Here is a 21,070-nt window from a genome sequence, read left to right as displayed (position 1 = left end):
AAAATCTCTAACCGACTCCCTGACCCACTTTATCACGAGTCTCGCAGTAACTTGGTATGCGGAAGGTCATGGATGTGATTCTCTTTGAAAAATTCTCATGACAAGATGAATAATATTTCGGCCCTCAGACGAACGTGGAAGATCAAATCTTTCCTAGCCTTACAAATTCCCGCCGTACAACAATGTTGCGTACAATATGTGCCTAAATTATGTTGTTCAACAGCAACAACAAAAAACACGTCGCCTTTCACAGACATGAATGTTTGAGAATTGAATTGAGTGCGAGGCGTATCGTAATGGGGTAATCAAAAATCGCCATACTACTTGTGCTGACCACGCAGAGACGCGTCATTGTTAAATACATATAACCATTTCTCATCTTTGTGCTCACAAAAAAGTACTTGATATGTATATTTCGTGTTTGAAGGTGTAACTCGGTTGAGTTTTACAAGATAGGGATGTTTTGATTACACAAGTGAAACATTGTGACAATATGGATTCGCGAATTGCTTGCACTGAAACTAAATGGCGGAACAGTTTTTTACGAAAACATGCATACAACCAACCAAACGTTTCAACAGTCATCCAGCTCTATCATACATAATGCGACAGACTTACCTACTAATCCTAAAAAAAGCTTGTGGGATTGGTCAAAGATCTTTTCGCATTGCAAATATACCTGAGAGGAAAAGAGGAGGAAATCTTTTTTGCTGGTACGCCATTTTGAATCATGGCAAATATGGCGCAAAATGCAGGCTTTGTGTATAAATCCGATGAAAAATAATTTTTATAAAAATGATTTCAAATATGTTCAAACCCAGAATACTTATAAGGTGCTTGGAAAAAGATTCTCTGATCAATGCTGAGAATTAAGGTTTGGTGGAAAGCGGACATTCGCGTTTTTTTGGTTTCCATCGGACATTCGTCTATAAAGTCAACGCCACATCAATTTAGAGAAATATAAGGAAAACACAAAAATTGCTGTTGAGACTCTTTTAGAGCCTAGAGATCTCAAATTTGATCAGCCAAAGTTTTTGACCAAATTTCTTTAGTTTACGAAGTTTGAATATCCCGGCCAGAAATTGATTCGCACCGAAATAATTTGCGTCGAATTCCTAAGTAAATGTTTATCTCCCATGTGAATGGGTCTCGTGGGCTTGTTGATTCGGACAAACTGAACACAAGCGCAGTTCTAAATAAACCAGCATGCAGACTTACCTTATTCCTTACGTTCACTGCCAGTAAATCCCCAGGTGAGAAATTGTTACTAATTTGATTCCTCAAATGACTGACTGTGTTGAATTTTGCTACATTCAGTTTATTGCATTGTACCAGAACAAAGTTTCGTACATGGTAATTCTCGATAACCTCATTCCTGAACTCCATTTTTGCTAACGAATTTCTGGTTTATTCAAAACAATAAAAAAAACCCTATAATTTTAGCAGAGATAAGACAAATCAAACGCAATTTACTAATCCTTGATTAGTTACTAGTTATTACTAGTTCCTCAAATCACTGACTGAACTCAACATGAAAAATGCAAAAATACGCCTTGATCTGAATGAGGTGTGAAATCGTAAGGTGTGATATATAAAAATTTTACTAAAAATTTCCAAAATTAGAATATATATTGAATATTGCGTACAGTGTACATATACAACTAACCAATTCATTCTGTAAACACTTGCAACCTTAGAGTGACTAGCTGTACGAGAACCCACCAAATTGACTTTGACAAAATATAGCGAGTGAATCGTAAGTATAGACATACGACTTGTAGCAGCGGATCTCTTTTCTTATGTAATGGGAACTACCCTGAAACTGAAGACAGAGGTTTCCTTTGTGCTTCGGAACAGATAAAGAGGGCAATCTATGTCTCTCAGTATGAAGAGGAACTGGGGAATCCATCTGAAATGTCAAATTAAATTCATTGTTTGCTCCGACTCAGAAATAATGCATTCAGTTTTACATCGCAAAACAAAGACCTCAAAATCAATAGGAAAAAGCTTTCTACAACAGTCAACAAGAACAAGAATAACTTTTATCGAAAGAATCTGCATTCAATTAAGAGTTGTCTCTTGGATAAATGAATGATCCCAGACTTTGTAGCTTGCTTGCCGTGCACTGCTCTAGAAATGAACCATACAAGAAAAAAGGAAAATGGCACACATGTTAACATCATTGTCAAAGCAACAATTTTTTGCTTCCTTTGTCTAGTCCACAAAACATGTTAAATGGAAAACGTTTTCGTGTTTTCAATTTATTTACCTGATATTTTAGTGCTACGTAATATAACACACAGCCTAGACTGCTCGCTTGTTGAGGAGATACTCTTGCGGTCAGCAGAAGCGGTTTCCAAACCCTGTTTCTTTCTTCGAGTTAAATCCAAAACGGTATTTCAAGGAAAACTAACGATGGCATTTAAGATAATCGCGGTTTTTATTGGCATCACTTTTCTCGTAAGTGTTTCGTCTGCGACAAAACACTATCCATGTAACGTCCTTTTCCAGCGTTAAGCGTGCAAAATAATCGCCAAACTCAAAATGTTAGGAACGAAATTCAAACCGGTGAGCGATGCATGGACCTAACCCGGAAGGGAAGGAAATGACTGTTTTATTGAGCCTATTTTAGGGCTGAACACGCTTGTCTATAGTTTTGCTTAGGAACGCCGAATGACCAAGAAATTTCAGTGATAATTATATTACAATATAAATTCCTCACGCCGTTTACCTTTTTTTAACCTACAAAATCGCAGGAATCTCAGGATCTCAGTTATTCGATGGACAAAATCCCGTGACTGAGTTTAACTACAAGAATATGATATTCACTCTTCAACTGTCTCAGTTTAAAATTTTTTTTCATCTTCTAGGCACTTGCAGCAGCTGCTGAAGCACCCGTATCTCGGGTTCTAAATGGGTTAAACCCTACTCTTCTAAATTTAGAACAACGGGTACCGTCCGTTCTAAATTATCTTTTGTGCCAGCTTACATGACAATTGCTACCATTGTGAGGAAGCTGACCAATCAGCATTTAGATATGAAAATGCGCAAAATTAATCCAAAATGGCGGACAGAAAAAAATATTTGTAATTATGTTTGGTGTTTGAATTCAACTCTTTGCTCTCCTTTGGAGCACCTAATGCTGAGAACCCATTTAGTGCTTACAGCAGAGAAGCCCAGGACGAGAGTTTTGGCCTTTTACCTAAAATACTTTAGCGGCTAGTTGGGTATGGTCTAACGAAGCGTACTAAACTACGATATGTTTGTGCACGAATTGAATCTTGATCACCTCGATAAGCTTAACATTTTGAGGGCTTTCGCGGTGGTTCCGTGTCTTTATATGTTTATAACTACAGGAAAATAATCATCAGAATAGCCTTTAAAATCAATATTAATGTCTGTGTGTGTGCCGCGTCGGAGGTTATGTATCCAGGGTGAATGTTTGAGCAGGGGGGGGGGGGGGGAGGGGAGGTCATTGGGTCATTTATTTCTGGGTATATGCCGCCAACCTCTCATACTCCTTGCCCCATTATTGTCTATTTTCTGGCCCATTATACACCACATGTTAGTTACTTTTGGGCAAGACCCTTTCTACAAGACCAGAATAAAATGGGAGCCGTTTCTTAAATATGAAAACAGCATCGCCAAATATAGGTTCGATTTACGTCTCTCTCTCGTGTCTGGTCCGCCTTTCTCATTTTCCGAGTTATCAAGCCTACGCTAAATACGGTAAGATCCCAAGATTCTAGTTTTATATTACTAGTAGCTGAAATATATAAAAAATGCCTGAAGATGCAAACATTGCATTAAATCCAGACGGGTAGGGATGGGTGGGGGGGGGGGGGGAGGGGGTGTAATTATTGGGTAAGGGTGTGCAGCTGGGACTCTGATACTTCACCCTATACCAGACCATATTCAGCTGTGTTTTTTGGGCCTATTAGATGCGAAAAGGTCCCGCTATTGAAATTGTCATGCCAGTCAAATAATTACACATGACTCATGTAAAGTAATGTGTAAACCCGAACTCAAGATTTGCAAAGCCACCAATTAAAGTATGGAATCACTGTATTTTGCTTTTGCTAGATTTATCAGAGAAAAACAAACTCTTGTCCTCAGTTGATGTAATTTTAATCTTTAATTCCTTTCTTTTACGTAATCGGAAATGAGACATTGTCACTCCGGAAATTTTGAAATAGCTTCACTTCAAACTCGCGATCAAGTTGAAACAGTTCAAACATAATCTGACCTCGATTGAAATATCATCTGCCTTTTTATTTCGGTGATTCTCATTTAAACATGGCAAGTCAAAAGAGTAAGCCGCGTGCTCAAACCTACAATATGTTGACCGACATTCAAAAGAATATTCTTAAACAACATTATGATGGTGGGATGATTGGTACTGGCCGCCAGTATGATCAAATGATTACCCGTGCAGCTGAAGAAACTCGTCTTCCAAGGAATAAGGTTGAGGTAAGCTTACAAGTCATTGTTCTTGTTCCCCTATTTAAACAGCGTAATCAGGGCAAATCTTCCTTCTTAATTACCACTAGGGCGAGAAGTAAGTTATTTCTGTAGTGTATTTAGGAGACTTAATGAGAATACCGGGTACATACCTCGTTGGAATGAAATTTTGCGACAGAAATAACCATAAGTATCGGTTGAAGTGTAACTTGTATATTATAAATGAAAGCTATAGTGCTTTTTTTTTTAATTTGGTATTTTGGCATCGATAAAGTACAAAGTTTCCTTTGTTGTAAGTACGATTGTGCAATATCCTCGTGTGTGTCACGCTCGAATTTGAACTCACGTGCTGTCACCTAAGAAACCTTTTTTTTTACAGTCAGTATAGAACTGCGGCTTTCTAGGTAGAATATAGGAAATCTTGCACCTGAAGTCGGTGTTCTATCGCTCTGTTCCTGGAATTCACCACAAAAAAATTACAGGGTGTACCTTACCTATAATAATTATATAATAATTACCTATACAAAATTGCACTTTATTTGAAACGAGGATTTCGGAGCTTCGGAACCGGAGCATTTATGCGGGGACGGGCCGGAGATTTCTCCTTTCCTTTTTAGTCGAAGTATGGAAAAGTAATAATTTCTTGCCATGTTTTGTTTCCTTTAATTTATGTAGTGGGTTTCTTGTCTCCTTTTCTTTTCGTTTGTAACCTTTTTGCTCTGCAGGTTGTAGTCCTAACAGTTTAAATGATTTAATGTCCATATTCCCCGTGTTTTAACGAGATTGTTGGAAGTAGAGGAAAATTTAGCTGTGGACAATAAAGGCAATAGAGTGTTTTTTTTTCCTGGAACTGTTGGTCTTATGAAAATAGAAAGCTTGAGATCCTCGTCAAAAAATGTTACAATGCAAGTATTTAATTCAAAAAGAAGGAGAGGGGATAACATGGTCCTTCTCCCTAATTAATGACATACCTTTGTTGTGCCATTTGATATAATCGTTAGGATAATATTAGGAAAAAGTCAATATGTAAACCTGGCTTTGTTTTGAAATCGTTTTTTTTTTCTTTTGTTTAATATTCCGATATCGCCTTATTTTCGCCACTTTTACATTACTCGAGTAAAAGGTGTTAATATTAAATTGACATGTTTTTTATTCTTATGAATTTCAGAAATGGATAGGCAATGAACGTTCAAAGAGGAGACAAAGTGGTGCAACTGAACAGCCAAGCAAGAAAATCAAGCTACCCCCTATGCAAAGAGGCCCCAACCCATACAATATTTTTTGTGCTGAAATATTCAGAACCGGTAATGTAAAGATTGATTTAACAGTTTAGCTATTAAACACCTTCGTATATCAAGTTCGATACTACATACAGGCAATGTTAGATTAGACGTTCTCATTGAAAAACATATGAGCTGGATTACTTCAGATCGTATCCATGTTTGCATGGTAAATATATGTTGAATCTCTTACCTTAAAGTAAAATTTCTCCGCCAGTTACCATTCATTTAAGGTAAATTTTACTTCACAGCCTTACTTAACATTTCTTTTTCAAGAGGAGTGTCGAGGGTTGAAAATGGAAGAAAGAAATCGCTTTGCAGCTTCAAAATGGAGGGCCCTTTCACAGGACGAAAAAAAGAAGTATGATGACGTGGCTAAAAACTACAGGCAACCTGATGTTTCTAAGTTGTTGCAAGATGAAATAGAGAGACTTATTACCAGACATCGAAGGCAGTTACTGGCCGAGGTACAACCAACTAACCAACTAACCTGAGATCATTCTCTCTTAAAAACAATATGCCTCTACCTACCAACCTACCTACCTACCTACCTACTTACCTACCTACCTACCTACCTACCTACCTACCTACCTTCCTACCTACCTACCTACCTACCTACCTACCTACCTACTTACCTACCTACCTACCTACCTTCCTACCTACTTACCTTTCTACCTACCTACCTACCTACCTACACCTACCTACATACATAAACACGTACTATCGTACCAGCTTACCCTACTTACCCTACTCCATCTAACCACAACAAACCAGACTGACTGACTGACTGACTGACTGACTGTCTGACTGACTGACTGACTGACTGACTTACTTACCTACTTATTTACTTACCCTCCTCCTATATGTTTGCTTTTGAAAACGTGATAGGAAATTTACAGTAAAATGTGGCACAATGACTAGATTTTACACGCGTATATGAAATCTTATTTTTTTAAAACATTTTTTTGCATTGATTGTAGGTTATGCTACTTGAAGATCTTGGATGTCACAGTGCACTGATGTTTTTAGATGCCGATGGAGAGTTGTTTAATTTTGGATCGGACGAAGGAGTTGCTTTTTTGAGCACAAACTCTGACGTTGTTGCAAAATTTAGACAGCATTTCCGTGAGTATTCTGATAAACGATGACGTGTTTTCATAATAAAAAGCTTAATAGAAAGCAGTGCTAAATCTTGTTATTAATCAAGTTGGCTTATAATGTTTCCTTTTATTCTGTTGTAAATCCCAGACTATTGACATTACTGTCTCTTTCAATTGTTGTTTAGATTTGCATTGCAAGAAGTACAATTACCGCCACGTACAGGACTTATTTAACAAAAAATACAGTAAGTTGTAACATAATGGATCACCAACTGGTCATGCAATACTTTGAAAAGGATATCCATGTATATAGATGCAGATGATGCACTGGCACTTTTTAAGCCAAGTAATTAAATCTTGGCACTTGTTTGGTGGTTTGTATTTAATTTTTATTGTTTTCTCTTCAAAGGTGAAGCGGTTGGAAAGCCTGGTTCGCGTGTGCCTTACCAAAGAGGGAACTTTACAGTGGAAGGCCTTCCAGAGGGAGTGACTTTTAAAAAGCCTTACTGCTATGGGGCAAAGCAATGCAAATCAATAGTAGAGGCAGCTGATTCCATTACCTTCGAAATTCAAATTGAAACTGGCGCCAAACAAAGTAACGACAACAATAACCAGGCCAACAGCCAACCAGAAGCATCCTTAGCAGTCCCAGATATGATGATACGGAGCACTTTGCTAAAGGTTGCCAGTGATGTGGACGTTGGGGAGATATTGTCGGGTAGTAAACGTTTGTCAGAATCTGACATCAATGTTGAGGACTGCACCTTGACCCAAGATGAGCGTCTTACTCTATACACGAAATGCAGAGATTTCTTCGACCAAGAGTCATGGGCAGCAGTTGGGCACAACACAAAGGACTTTAGCGGAAATGCTAAGGACCTCATCTTCCCTCTGTACACCGAGGCAGACGATGAGGACTTTTGGTTATTCTATTGTCCCAACCAGACGCTGTCTCATGTGGAAGCTGCACGACCCACAACTAAATTAAAGGGATACTGGCTAGACCTCAAAGCGGATTCAGGGGACAAATATGCAATTTTGCCAGCATTAGAAGAAATAAAAGTAATATCGATCGTTAAAAATGACCATGATGGGCCCTTGTATTATGAAAAATCGTTAGATGTAAATTCAAATGGTGATCCAGTCTTTGAGCTTCCAGATATATTTAAAAACTGCATTAGAGCTACCCTCCAAAACTATGATCTTTTGAAGAGGTAGCGGAAACGTTAATGGTCTTAACATACGTATTTATTATGACCAATATGTTATGTTTGTGAATTGGAGTTGATATGAATTCTTAAAGAAAGAGTATTGACTAAATTTTCTCTAATTACTCAATCAAAAAGTTGCAAACTAATAAGTTATAATTGTCTTATTACAATGTACCGATCATGGTTTCACCTATTCGAGCAATTTTCAGGTGTCATTTCATATTTTACTTGGCATATTATTTTGTACAAGGTTTTTTAGTCGTTATCGTAAAGTGCCATATTTTAAAATAAGAAATTGTTTCCCAATTATTATTTTTTGGTAATTGAATTGGCTTTCACCCAATTTCATCAAAACAAATAATGATTTTATGTAGTCACCAATGCGCACGGGTGGCAAAATCGTATTTCGACATTGAATCAGTCACATTTTGTATATCATCATCATCATCATCATCAATCTTTATTTACCCTCGGATTGTAGATAATTATCATAATTGATTTTCCTACTTACTTGCTTTTTGGTTAATTACTTACATATGTTTACAGAATTTCTCAAAAGTTAAAGTTGTTCTATTGGGATTGAGCACCTCTTTGCAGCTTCGTCGCATGTCTTGCACCAAAAGAAATCGTCGCATACGTGGTACCGAATCCCCCAGTTTTTGCAAATTTGGCAATCAAAATGTGACTCATTGCAAGGCCTGCGACAAAATGTATAGAATGACCTGGGAAGCTTGCCACAAGAGCATGTCTTTAAAGTACAAGATATACATTTGTCCTTTCCGTAAGGATAATATCTCGCAAATCTATAGTAGCCATAAATTTTTGGAATAAAGTTTGTATTTACAATATAATTACAGTATTCAATGTTCAACTTATTTTTACTTAAGTAATTTAGCAATATGACAGGGTCTTTCTTGCCACTCTTTATTGCCTGATGGGTGGCAAGAACCATATATAAATTTGTGTTATGTACGCAAAAGCGAAGAAACTCTTCTTCGCTGTATGGAACTTTCACATTTAAGGGACTTCCTGGAGGAGATTCGTCACTATCTCTGCTATCTTCTTTCTTTGCAGCGGGTATAAGCTTTCGGCTATTCGGTCTTTGTTTCCCCTCATCTGTAGCGACCATTGGGGTAATTTCCTTTAACAAAGAATTTAATCCTCCGGCGGGGACATCTGAGTTTTCCACAATCGGCGTTATTTGAAATCTTTTCTTTCCTTTTAGTTTTTTAAGTCTTTGTATATACTCATCCCACGTATTTACTTTGTGTGCCTTTTTGAGGTGTGGCCGAAGCAAAAGTGTTTTCCCGCAAAGCCCACATTCCTCTTTTTGACGATAACGCATATGAGCTGCTTCTCTCGTGGGCACGCTAGGAAGGGCACTGTGCTTCTGTTGTGTTACTTGAGGATGAGCCCTGACCAGGTGTTTGTCGAGCCGTTTAAAAAACTGTCCCCTTTTTTTACAATTTGCCACCTTACAAATTCCTCCAGTTGACTTGCATTTTATCTTAACCTAGTGGTAATAAAAAAAAATAGGTTTCTTCTTCCAGTAAGAATCTAATTTTTCGTGTATAACTAGTTGCCCTTGCGGCACAAAATCTCCTCCTTTTTGTATTAAGTCATCGTAACATAAGGTCAGCGAACAACGTACTTTGTATTGCGTTACTTTTTTGTTTCTTTAAATAAACATGACTGTAGGACATTCCCGTGAACAGCGAAGGAACGAAGGAAAATTGCTTTTTTAAAAAAATGGCGGTGAAATTTAAACTGGAATAAGCTCGACAATTAGAATACACGTCAAAAAAGTACAAGTAGGGTTTCTTACATTGTAGACGGTTCTGCGACAGCTCCTCTGTTGTCTTCTGTTAAAGCCATCATGCCGCTTGCCTTTCTTTGATACAGGCGCCATTTGGATTCTATGACACTTATAGGACAGACTCAACTGCGAATACCAAAGACGATCGCTTCTCTGCTTATGATGCTTCACTGAGAAAATCAAAATTACTACTATTGACACTATATTTCGAGTACTTTTTGCTCGAATACATTAGCATGTGACAAATCCTAGCATTTAAATTCGCAAGATGAAATTGAACTACCGGAAATACGTAAACCCACAATAGAAAGGTGGACTGATACACAGATTAATAAAGTTATTTGTCCTTGCATGTTTTTTCCCACTTCTGCTTTACCAATTTTGGGTATTGCAAGAGAGAAAATTAAACATTTACTTAAAATTCTAGAAATTAAAAAGAACGTCATAAAACTGCAAGTTTTAAGTGATAAATATTAGAACATATTATGTTAACCGAAATTTATCCTTCTTCCCTTGGTGGCGGGGGTGGGGGTTCATTTGAAAATTGTTAGGGTTATAAGGAGGGTGACAGGGCAAAAAAGTTTTATAAAGAAGGTGTGATCATAAAAAACACAAAGCTTGCCTTTAACGATACCACAATTCCCCGCCCCTTATCCCCAAAAAGATGAAAGGTTTAATTCCCAAGTTAAAATATTAAAAAGCGATTTATAAAAGTTTATGTTTTCTCATGTTTTATTCGGTTGTTTCGCTTTCTGGAAAGAGAATACATGTATATATTTTTTTTATTTTCACAATGAAAGTCCAAAATGTTATCACCAGGAAGACGACAAATGCGAGAGAACACTCTACCTCCCCTCCCCCTCATCTCTCGCGGGTCAACAAAAAAAAAATCTATTGAACTGTTCAACCAATACCTAAAAAACACACATCACTTTGAAAAAAAGTGCAATTAAGTCATATTAAGACGATTTCGAGAAGGCAGCCCTGTACATTCTGCCTTGAGCTGAAAGTTAAATGAGAAGGAACGGCTTTCTTTACGGGGGAGGGGTGGGGGGGGGGAGAAAAAGAAGAGGAGGCTAAATTTAACAAAATATTTCACATATAAACATATTTCACTATGATATATGCGAATGGGGTCCAATATTGGCAGAAACCCATCAAGGATGCTACCATTTCACGGCAAATGCTCGATTCTATAGACAATTTCGCAGATCAGTAATATTAAAAATTCATAATAGTTTATGTTTTCTCATGTTTTAATCGGTAGTTTCGTTCTCTGGAATCGAGAATATTTTTTATGGTTTGAAAGTAAAAAATGTTATCACCATGAAAACAACAAATGCGAGAGAACGCTCTACCTCCCCTCCCCCTCATCTCTCGCGGGTCCAAAAGAAATCTACTGAACTATTCAACCAATAGAAAAAACATACATCACTTTGATAAAAAAAAGTGCAATTAAATGAAATTAAAACGATTTCGAGAAGGCAGCCATATAAATTCTGCGTTTAATTGAAAGTTAAATGGGAAGAAAAAAACTTTCTTTGCGGGGGAGGGGTGGGGGTGGAAAAGGAGTAACGGACGATTTCGCATATAAACATAATTCACTATGATATATGCGAATGGAGCCCAATATTGACACAAACGCATCAGGGATGCTACCATTTCACGGTAAATGCTCGATTCTATAGACTATTTCGCATAACAGTGAAAGTAGGAATTTATTATAGATGTATGCGAAGGGGGTCCGATATTGGCACAAAGGCATCAAGGATGCTACCATTTCACGGTAAATGCTCGATTCTATAGACTATTTCGCATAACAGTGAAAGTAAGAATTTATTATAGATGTATGCGAAGGGGGTCCGATATTGGCACAAAGGCATCAAGGATGCTACCATTTCACGGTAAATGCTCGATTCTATAGACTATTTCGCATAACAGTGAAAGTAAGAATTTATTATAGATGTATGCGAAGGGGGTCCGATATTGGCACAAAGGCATCAAGGATACTGCCATTTCACGGTAAATGCTCGATTCTATAGACTATTTCGCATAACAGTGAAAGTAAGAATTTATTATAGATGTATGCGAAGGGGGTCCGATATTGGCACAAAGGCATCAAGGATACTACCATTTCACGGTAAATGCTCGATTCTATAGACTATTTCGCATAGCAGTCAAAGTAAGCATTCATTATAGATGTATGCGAAGGGGGTCCGATATTGGCACAAAGGCATCAAGGATACTGCCATTTCACGGCCAATGCTCGATTCTATAGACTATTTCGCATAGCCTGAACGTAAGAGTATCTATACGTTTAGAACAAGTGTGTAACGTGACTCTTCCCACCCTGCCGGTTCTGATAGATGGTACACGAATTTGTCTGGCTAATATCCTTAGCCTATCGACGTTCCTAGTGGGGATGCCGAGGCTATTTACATGAACTGTTTGGGCTTTTGAAATAAATACAAAGATGATAATAAAGAAATCACTTTATTGAAATACCAGTATATATTTTTGCACTGCTGTACTAATTAAAGACACTGTAGGAGTCAGACCAGTTGGCTATTTGTAAGGCTGGAGGCAAATTCTTCGTATAGCAGGGATTGTTCTTGCAGCCGTTTTTGAGATGCTGGTCACTTTCAACACGACGCATCGTTTTTCAACGGTGTCTCAGAATGGGAGGTGCGAGAGGCGTGGTTTTCTAATGGTTAGTGCCTGGACTTTGGATTAAGCGGTCCGCGTTCAAGCCCTGGCCAAGGCATCTACTGCGTGGTGTTCTTAGGCTCATGGTATTTCTCTGCCCGGGTGAGGGTAACCCTAAGATGAACTAGCATCCCATCCAGTGGGGATAGAACTACTTCCAGTCGCTTCATGCTACAGAAACCGGAATAGGCTTTGGCCTGATGGGCCACTTGGCTCGAAGGCAGACTTTAGAATACAGTGGAACCACTAATGGGCCGTGAAAAATTGGCCGATTTAACGGGAAGGGTGAAATTTCACGATGATACTTTTGTCGAGTTTTACGCTGTATTTCCTTTTCCATATAAACAGAAGTGGTGTTATAGTAGTGAAATTTGCTGTTTGATTAGTTAACGGCCGAGCTCACTAACACGACACGTTACAGGTGCATTGAAATAAGAGAGTATCGTTCAATACTGTTCCTCTATACCGCACTTGGTTCAATTGGCCGTATTAACGAGGTAAAATTATAAGGGATTATAGCAGTTGGGATTTGAGAATGTGGCCATTGGTCATATTAACGGGGTGACTTCATTAATGGGGTTTTCTTATAAGAAAATGTATGGGCGTTTTGCAGAGACAAACGAAAGTGGCCGTAATGATGGGGTGGTCGTATGGCGGGGTTACACTCTAGAACTAATCATCAAAGTCAAAGTCTGATTCAGAATCCGAATAAGAGTCCTCAACGTTTTCGACTTCGTCAGCTTGAGGTAGCATGGTCGAGTCCAGCAATTCGTGAAAAGAAACAGGAATTAAATTCTGCTCGTGAAGAAAGGAAGCATTGTCTTTCCAGAGACTTTGCAAGGTCTGCAGCTGCTTGCCATTCTCGGCACGTTTGGAAAGAAACAAGCTGTTTAATCCAAGCTTGAGTTCAGGTGTTTCCGTTGTCGCCTCTTCGCTTATTGCTGAATCAAGAATGCTGTTCTGTTTTAAATAAAAAGCTTGTAGCCTATTCATTTCACTTGTGACCAGCTCAATTTCCTCTTCACACCTTTCCCTCAAGCAGTGAAGCTCGATTGCCATTCTCCTAGTGGCATTGGGAACAACATGTTCCGTATGAGGACAGGACTGTAGATTCGCGTACAGCTCACAAGAGGGATCTTTTACTAAATCAAAGTTCAGGGAAGAAGCACCATGAATTGCATTATGGGACGCGATCGTCTTCCTCATACTTTCCGTCGCCTTGGTGATCTGCTTTGAAAGCTTTACTGCGATAGCTTGGCCGTCTAGACAGAAACAAATTAAATTACTATTAGGCAATTACAGGAAGACAAGGTTACAAATACACGCATTGAATTTTATGAACTTCAAAGCATCTCGCGTCAATAAACTAAGTTATGACAGGTTTGTTTAAAGCTACGTCATTGTTCATTTATTTTGAAAAAAAAAAAAAAAAAAAAAGCTAAACTTTTCAAAATCATCATTTCCAATCCGTTTCAATCTTCTCCATCTTCAGCATCCTCGTTTCTTTTTGTTTTAGAATCAACCATTTGGTGTTTTTCTTCCTTAGCAAACCATTTTGTTTAGGTTTCCCACAGGTTAGGTTTCCGTAGCTCCTTTAGGTGGAATTAATAGCTAGATGGAAAAGGTTAACGTCAGGTGCAGAATCTCCCGTTTCTTACTTATCATTAATAAATTTCAAGACTACTTATTAAAACAGTTATTAAATAATACACTTTTTTGTTGTTCATTATTCTATCTGCACCGGCACATACAAATCCACGATTCCTTAAAAAGTGCTCAGATGACATCTTACTGAATACTAAGGGTAAACGGGGATTTAAAAATATTATTAAGGTTCTCTACCGGCATATTTTCGTTTCATTTCCAATAAGAAAGTCCTTTCGGAAGCCAACTTGTGGAGTTGCAACATTTGCCGCCTGCTATTTTTTTCGTCGAGGCGTCTCTTTGCAGCTAAGAACGGTGATTCATGTTCCTGCCAACGCTGTCGAACTCCATGCTTCTTTTCAAGAGCTTCCAATCGTTTTACGTTCCTTAAAAAAATATACGTTTCAGAGTAAAAATCTGCATTCATAAAACTGCAAAATTTCCTTATAAGTATAATCGGTCTAACCCAGCCGTAAAATGATTGGTGACTATTGGTAATGTTTTTCTGTGTTTTCAGAAAAAGGAAAACATAATTCTAATACAACATTTAAAAAAAGAGAGAAAAAAAAAACCTGTCAAGCTTGCGTTGTGTTTCCAAGAGTTTGTCATCATCAGTGGCCTCGGCATAAGCAAGGTCATTCCTATCCGAAAAAAGGCTTTATTTTAGTATGAGAGTTATATTGTGATATTTGCTTTCGCCAGAGCTGAATCTGTCGTTTAACAAGGCTGTATGATGTCATACATGTATTGGAAACAGATTGTTTTGTGAACAGTGTAAATACTTAAGAAACCTCACCTGATGGTTTTGGACTTCAACATCAGCTCAACGTAAAGTTCATCCCATTCCTGCGTAAGAACTGAATGCAGCAACAAAGGTCAACCATTGTTACCAAAATCATGAAAATGCAACATACTTTTCTTTAGTATGAATCGACGACTATCCCTTTAATCTTTCCTTTACTTGCACATCATTGACATGAAAAGAAGTACTATTTAGTTTTCAAACGATCTGACTGGCTAGTACACAAAGGTCATCAGTGAACAATATAATTTAGAGCTTTAATTATCCGCTAACAGAAGAGTCACGCTTACCAGATTCTACAGGATCAATGGCAGTCTCTTCTAAGTTCATCCATTCTTGAATTGTATCATGATGATAAGGAACTAATGAACACAAAAATATAGCAATAATTAGCAATTGATGCCAAAGCATAAATGCTCTAAGCCATTTTTCATACGGTATCCACTGTACGCACAGTACGCGTATGGGTCGCATCGTTTCAATGAGGAACTTGCGAGGAGAACAAGTATTAGCTTCACTTAGAACAAGCAATTATGTCAAAGAAATGAAGAATACCTGGCAAACTTTTAAACATTTCATCAAGCTGTTTGCAAGTATTACTAAATAGTTCTTTTGCTCTCAAGAGTTTGGACTTAAGAACAGGACCTTAAAAGAAAAAAAAAAGGAATAAAAGGAAAATAACAAATGAATAATTAACTAATAATAATAATAATAATATTAATAATAATAATAATAATAATAATAATAATTATTATCATTATTATTATTATTATTATATATGCAATGAAGACAATTTATATACTAGAATGTGTTAAAATGGGAATAAAAATTGAAAAAATGAAAACAAGGCTTCAAACAGTCATAAAACGTTACTGAAGTCAGGAGCGTCTGTCAATAACATGACACGTTTCACATTAATATTATTATTATTATAATTGTTATTATTATTATTATTATTATTATTATTATTATTATTATTATTATTATTATTATTATTATTATTAATGACAGTGCATGTGTGCATGCACGTTTGTTTTTCTGTTGTTATATAGAAATAATTAAGATAGCTTAATGTTACTAAAGAGGAAATGAATTACAAACCTAGCTTCTTAACAATCCCTTTTCCATAATGCAGTAGGCCATCATTAAGAGTGTCGATTCTCTTCTCAGGGGACATCTCCTTAGTTATTGTAGAGAAGTCACGAAGAAATGACCAGAGTCTCTCTGTTCCTTCTCCATCTGTCAGACCAACTCCTTTAGTTCTACGTGGACTGAATTTTACCTGCATACATATGTGAACAGAACAGAAAGCAACTATTAATTCCTCACTGTTATTTGCACAAAAGGCATGTTCTGGCACTGCAATGGACATGGCAGAGAGGTTCCAATTAACTGAGAAATTTCAGTGTCAAGCAGGCTAAAAGCAATTATACAATAAATATGTTTAAGTTAATGCTCAGTGTGTAGTGTATAATAAATTCCCAAAACCATACTACTGTGAATATGTCAGATGAATATAGTTATGAAATTCATATACATGTACGTGTATTTGTACCGCGGAATGGTGTAAATACAACTATTCTGTGAATGGTGTTACAAACCTGGCATGTTGCCTTGTGCCCATAACAGTGAAATATGGGAATCGCTAGTGGAATATTGGCCAGAGAAGAAAGAGATGCATTATTCTAAAAAGAAAAATAAACTCATGCAATCAATGCAGATAATTTCACATAACTAATTGCTTGGTTCAAAAGGTTGTATTATGATGTTCAAGTCATTATACTGTGACGAACTGGACGAACTGTGGAAAACACAGCAATGTTGGTCACGATGGAAAAACTATCACACTATTATAACATAAATTATAGACAAACAAAAATAATTTAAGTACTTTTACCTGAATATGCTTTGACAAAATACAAGCTACATCATACATTACAATGAGCTGTATATTTGGTTTTGATACTTCTTTTAGCTTTTGGAGTTCATAAACAGAATAGGAAATTCTAAAAACAAAAACACAAAACATTTAGACATAAATTAGCAGTGCAAGACATTCAGGGAAATATAAAGCCTTCAGTAATGACAATTAAGTTATGGCATGTACATGTATGATTAAAGTGTTATTTCCAACTGGTTTTACTCACTAAACTAAGAGTAAAATACATGTACATACCTTTCACCATGTTTGATGCTAATAAAGCTTTTTGGGAAGTCATGACGGCAAACACTTCCAAATACTCCCTTCTCATCAAACAACTTGTTTTTTCCTTTTGACCTCAAATTGGGAAGGACTTCACCAGCATGGAAATGGTTGCAATTCTGTTAATAATAATAAAGATAATAATAAATAATACTAACAATAATCTGACAATGAAGTTAAAGTAATATTAACAAACAAGAGAGTTTGTTTTACAAGTGTTGCATATATTATTATTATTATTATTATTATTATTATTATTATTATTATTATTATTATTATTATTATTATTATTATTATTATTATTATTATCATAATTTTTTTTTTCATTGTATGAAGAAAATACCCATACATGTACCTCCCCTAAGGATGTTTCTGTTTTTATTTGGAGCCTCCCACCCCCCTGGAATTTCAAGTTTTGCTTCATACTTTCCCTTAAAAAGTTTGGCTGTTAGGAGCACCCTCCCTCTCAGAATTTCCAATGACCATCCATGGGGGTGTGGATATTTTCTGGAACCACACATTATAAGAATTCTTTATTAATAGTTAGCATACCTGTTCAGACACACTAGTTTCACTATAATGGTCAACAAAGTTGTCCACGTCATTCTGATCCCCAAAGAAAAGATCTTGGTGTTTTGGAGTTGCAAAGCCATATCCCTGTGACCGCTTTCTTGATAGGCCAAAGCATGCATCCATACATTCTATAAGAATTCCTTTATCCTATGAACAAAGATGTGAATTAAAATGGATACTACCTCAATGTACTATTATTGGAAATGCAGTATAAAAGATAATTATAAAATATCTATTAAAGCTACTAACTAATGGATTGAGATATTTAATTAAATGCGGCTAAATGTAATTTAGGCTAAGTTAGACTCGAGCCAATGCTGTCCTGCTGTATTTGGGTGGGCATGCGCTTCTGGATCACATACAGGTTTTTGCAGGGCATGCATCTGATGCCTTCCAGATGTGTGAGGACGTGCATGCTGCATTGATCTGTGAATCTGCTCGTTGCGTGCTTTTTTATTGCAATTCCAAAAAAAAGTCAGGGGCATGCATTTGTAATAAAATTTTATTACCTCTGGGCAGACTGGGCAATTTGAACCATTATCAATGGTTGGACAGTGCCTAACCAAGTGCTGCAGATGATATTTAAAGAATCTGAAAGACAGATTAATCAAGCTTAAAAAATGAAAAACCTAATACTACTTAAATTATGTAAATTACACAAATTATGGATCTAAAACACACAAAATACTACAAGATCTACTTAACAAGCACTCTTGCTACACACCATGCACACCTAGCATATTTGTGGCCCGGCTAGCATATGACTTTGAACCACTGTCTCTAGACCAATAAAACTATGGGAAATTGCAATTATTTACAGTAATATATTAATATATTATTGAATTTTTTTGATAATTAAATAAAACCAGTAGGTGTTATGGTAAATTGAAAAAACTTAGTTACTATGGTAAATTGGCAATTTACCTGATAACATATGATATTTGAATATAATTATAGTCACAACATGCATGTCAGTACAATGTTCTTCTTACAGTACCTGTATTCTTCAAAACAGCCAGAATTTAAAATCGAGTATATTGAATTGACCTACAGGAAAGTAAAGAAGCAAATTATAAGGCTTAGGCTTCACATGTACATGTGCACTTTTTTGAAGCACACTAGCTCACTCGTGTTATTCAGGAAGGTTTACTGTAACCTAACTGGCATGGTGACCGCATGGTGACCGCATGGTGACCGCATGGTGACCGCATGTCAATCAGTCAATTAAAAAATTAAAAATTAAAAATAACAGGATACTGCAATTGGTACTCCTTTGAGTCACTCAGAGCAAAAGTAGCTTAATAACAAAATGCAGGTACATGTACAGTAGTATTAGTGAAAATATGTATAATTTATAAACAAAGTGTAATTTACATGTGAAGAACTTACAATCTTTGGCTGTAAAAGTGGCCTTTTCAATTCAAGCATGGCAGTGAATTCTTTCAGAGACACTTTACAGCTTATAAACATATCTGTGACCTGATCCATAAGCCTAAACTGAAAGGCAGTGGTAGGTCTGTCCGGTGAACCAGGCCACAGATGTAGTCGTACCAAGGTGACAGCTGGATGCTCGCACTGGCAGAAACGGATCTTCTTTGAATGATGGTTTCCTAGGTTTAAAAAAATGTCCTTATAAATAATCTTATTTAAACTTGTTTGTCAATACTTACTGTTTACCGGTAACCTTTTTCATGCTCATGCTTATAAACCATCCTGTATTAGCTCCCCCAGCCCACTAAGTATATGTAGACGAATAAAAATCACTTATGAAGATATATAAAGTCCAGGGCCAATATAACCAGCAGTTTGATACACTAGCTATTATTAATGAAACTGCATTTACAATCAAGTACAGTGGAACAAAATTATCAACATTTTTGGCACCCTATGCCAATGCAATCATAATAAAAGCTGTGCACAAACATAAAACATGTAAAATAAACAAATAAGCATAAATATATTTGTGCTCACCATGTTCATCTATACACTGTACAATCCGAATTTCCCCTGAGGAGCACTCGTGGTCACTTCGGGCCAAAACATCGTGGTTGGGGAAAAGTGGAACAAACATTCCATCCTGCAATGAAAAAGACAGTGGGTTAGCTGTAGATCACTTTGTATTTTTCTCCTTTTACATGGCATTTACAATGTTCTTCTTCACAAGTACCAATAAGGAGGAAGATATAATTCAGCTTCCAGCAATAGAAGACCGTCATTACAATCATTTATTTATTTATTTATTTATTTTAATTAATTGAATGAGATTATACGATTATATCACAATCATGCATTGTAAATATGAAAAAGTTAATACAAATTTTCTACTGGAACTTACTTTCCATAGTTCCAACACATGATAAGTGTTAATGCCTCCGTGGAGCCTTTTAGAACAGTTGAGGCACAAGTAGATTTGAGGCCCGCAGTAAGTGCATCTTGCTACGGCCGCAGTTTCGTGGCACCAAACACATGTAGTATTGGGAAGGAACGAGTTCTCGATCTCTGTATTCACAAGACGTTCCCTCAATTCGCTCCACTTAATTTCTTCCTGTATTCGGCGATTCTGGTGGGCGCTTACAGAATGCCGAAAATCGCCAGATGCAGATGCATGCTCTGTATCTTCAGCCAGGTATACATTGGTGCAGTGCTCGATCTCGCGATTGACTGCAGGCACAGGCGATGCTGTCGAACTGTTTCCAATCGTACGGCGCTCTAGCGACAAAGAAATGTCTTGCCTCCTTGAACCACTGCGGTCAACGAACTTTGCCTTAAATGAAACGGGCTTGAAGCGCTTCATGATCAGACGATATTTTTGGCTTTTTTTAAACCCCGTCCGCCATTTTGTATTTAATCCCAATAATTGGATTCCTTGTCATGTAAGCTGGCACAAAAGATAATTTAGAACGGACGGTACCCGTTGTTCTAAATTTAGAAGAGTAGGGTTTAACCCATTTAGAACCCGAGATACGGGTGGCTGAAGACGGACCGCACAAACAAGTTCTTACACTGGGATGCAAGGTAAAATACTTCATACACTAATGTTTAAGTTTCGAGTTTTTCTTGCCGAGTGAAAGCTCACAAGTTTTTCTTTTTTTGTAATTTCAGTCGCTTTTCAAGATATTTTAGCAAAAAAAATAAATGAAAATATGATCGGGATTTCAAACTATCTTCAAACCGGGAAAGATTAAAATCAAAGCAATCACAACAACAAATCCGGTCGACCAAGTTGATCCCTGAATTCGCTCCTCACAATGTCAACGTCTGAACTGATCTGTAC

At 37.0% G+C, this 21,070-nt stretch overlaps 4 protein-coding genes across 6 annotated transcripts in view; 2 read left to right on the top strand and 2 right to left on the bottom strand.

Annotated features, from left to right (window-relative positions):
- Positions 1-2,286: 2,286 nt before the first annotated feature.
- LOC146489505 (uncharacterized) overlaps positions 2,287-21,070 on the top strand; it is an 88,950-nt gene continuing 70,166 nt past the window's right edge. The window contains exons 1-2 of one of the 2 annotated variants that reach the window (XR_014864653.1): positions 2,327-2,460; positions 2,871-2,892. Coding sequence is in view for 1 of the 2 variants with exons in the window: in XM_085109223.1 (XP_084965349.1) it covers positions 2,416-2,460 (45 nt within the window). In the remaining variant the exon portion in view is untranslated. Of the gene's footprint in view, positions 2,461-2,870; positions 2,893-21,070 lie in introns of those variants that run through there. The other variant, XM_085109223.1, reaches the window with a different exon arrangement.
- On the top strand, positions 3,969-8,494 carry LOC146489513 (uncharacterized). The gene is made up of 6 exons (XM_085111682.1): positions 3,969-4,470; positions 5,630-5,765; positions 6,018-6,208; positions 6,722-6,866; positions 7,027-7,086; positions 7,251-8,494. Exons 1-6 carry the CDS (start codon positions 4,297-4,299, stop codon positions 8,057-8,059), a joined length of 1,515 nt encoding a protein of 504 aa, XP_084967808.1. The 5' UTR covers positions 3,969-4,296; the 3' UTR covers positions 8,060-8,494.
- Positions 8,592-10,061, bottom strand: LOC146489512 (uncharacterized). The gene is made up of 2 exons (XM_085111690.1): positions 9,878-10,061; positions 8,592-9,565 (listed from the first exon to the last, which is right to left on the bottom strand). The coding sequence occupies exons 1-2, from the start codon at positions 9,959-9,961 to the stop codon at positions 8,612-8,614; spliced, it is 1,038 nt and encodes a 345-aa protein (XP_084967816.1). The 5' UTR covers positions 9,962-10,061; the 3' UTR covers positions 8,592-8,611.
- LOC146489511 (uncharacterized) lies at positions 11,442-20,763 on the bottom strand. 2 transcript variants are annotated; one of them, XM_085109187.1, is made up of 16 exons: positions 20,132-20,763; positions 19,768-19,873; positions 19,186-19,412; positions 18,794-18,843; positions 18,306-18,387; positions 17,776-17,943; positions 17,197-17,342; positions 16,918-17,026; positions 16,622-16,705; positions 16,122-16,302; positions 15,576-15,665; positions 15,311-15,382; positions 15,015-15,075; positions 14,791-14,859; positions 14,417-14,604; positions 11,442-13,836 (listed from the first exon to the last, which is right to left on the bottom strand). In XM_085109187.1, the coding sequence occupies exons 1-16, from the start codon at positions 20,588-20,590 to the stop codon at positions 13,247-13,249; spliced, it is 2,682 nt and encodes an 893-aa protein (XP_084965313.1). In that variant the 5' UTR covers positions 20,591-20,763; the 3' UTR covers positions 11,442-13,246. The 2 variants fall into 2 exon arrangements, with proteins under 2 accessions (XP_084965313.1, XP_084965318.1); XM_085109192.1 differs by having other exon boundaries at positions 11,443-13,836; positions 19,186-19,406.

The sequence above is a fragment of the Pavona decussata genome, unplaced genomic scaffold, assembly GCF_977016875.1.
Source record: "Pavona decussata unplaced genomic scaffold, jaPavDecu1.1 SCAFFOLD_6, whole genome shotgun sequence".
NCBI lineage: Eukaryota > Metazoa > Cnidaria > Anthozoa > Scleractinia > Agariciidae > Pavona > Pavona decussata.
Note: the sequence above shows the minus strand (reverse complement) of the source record. Positions and strands in the feature narration are given on the sequence as shown.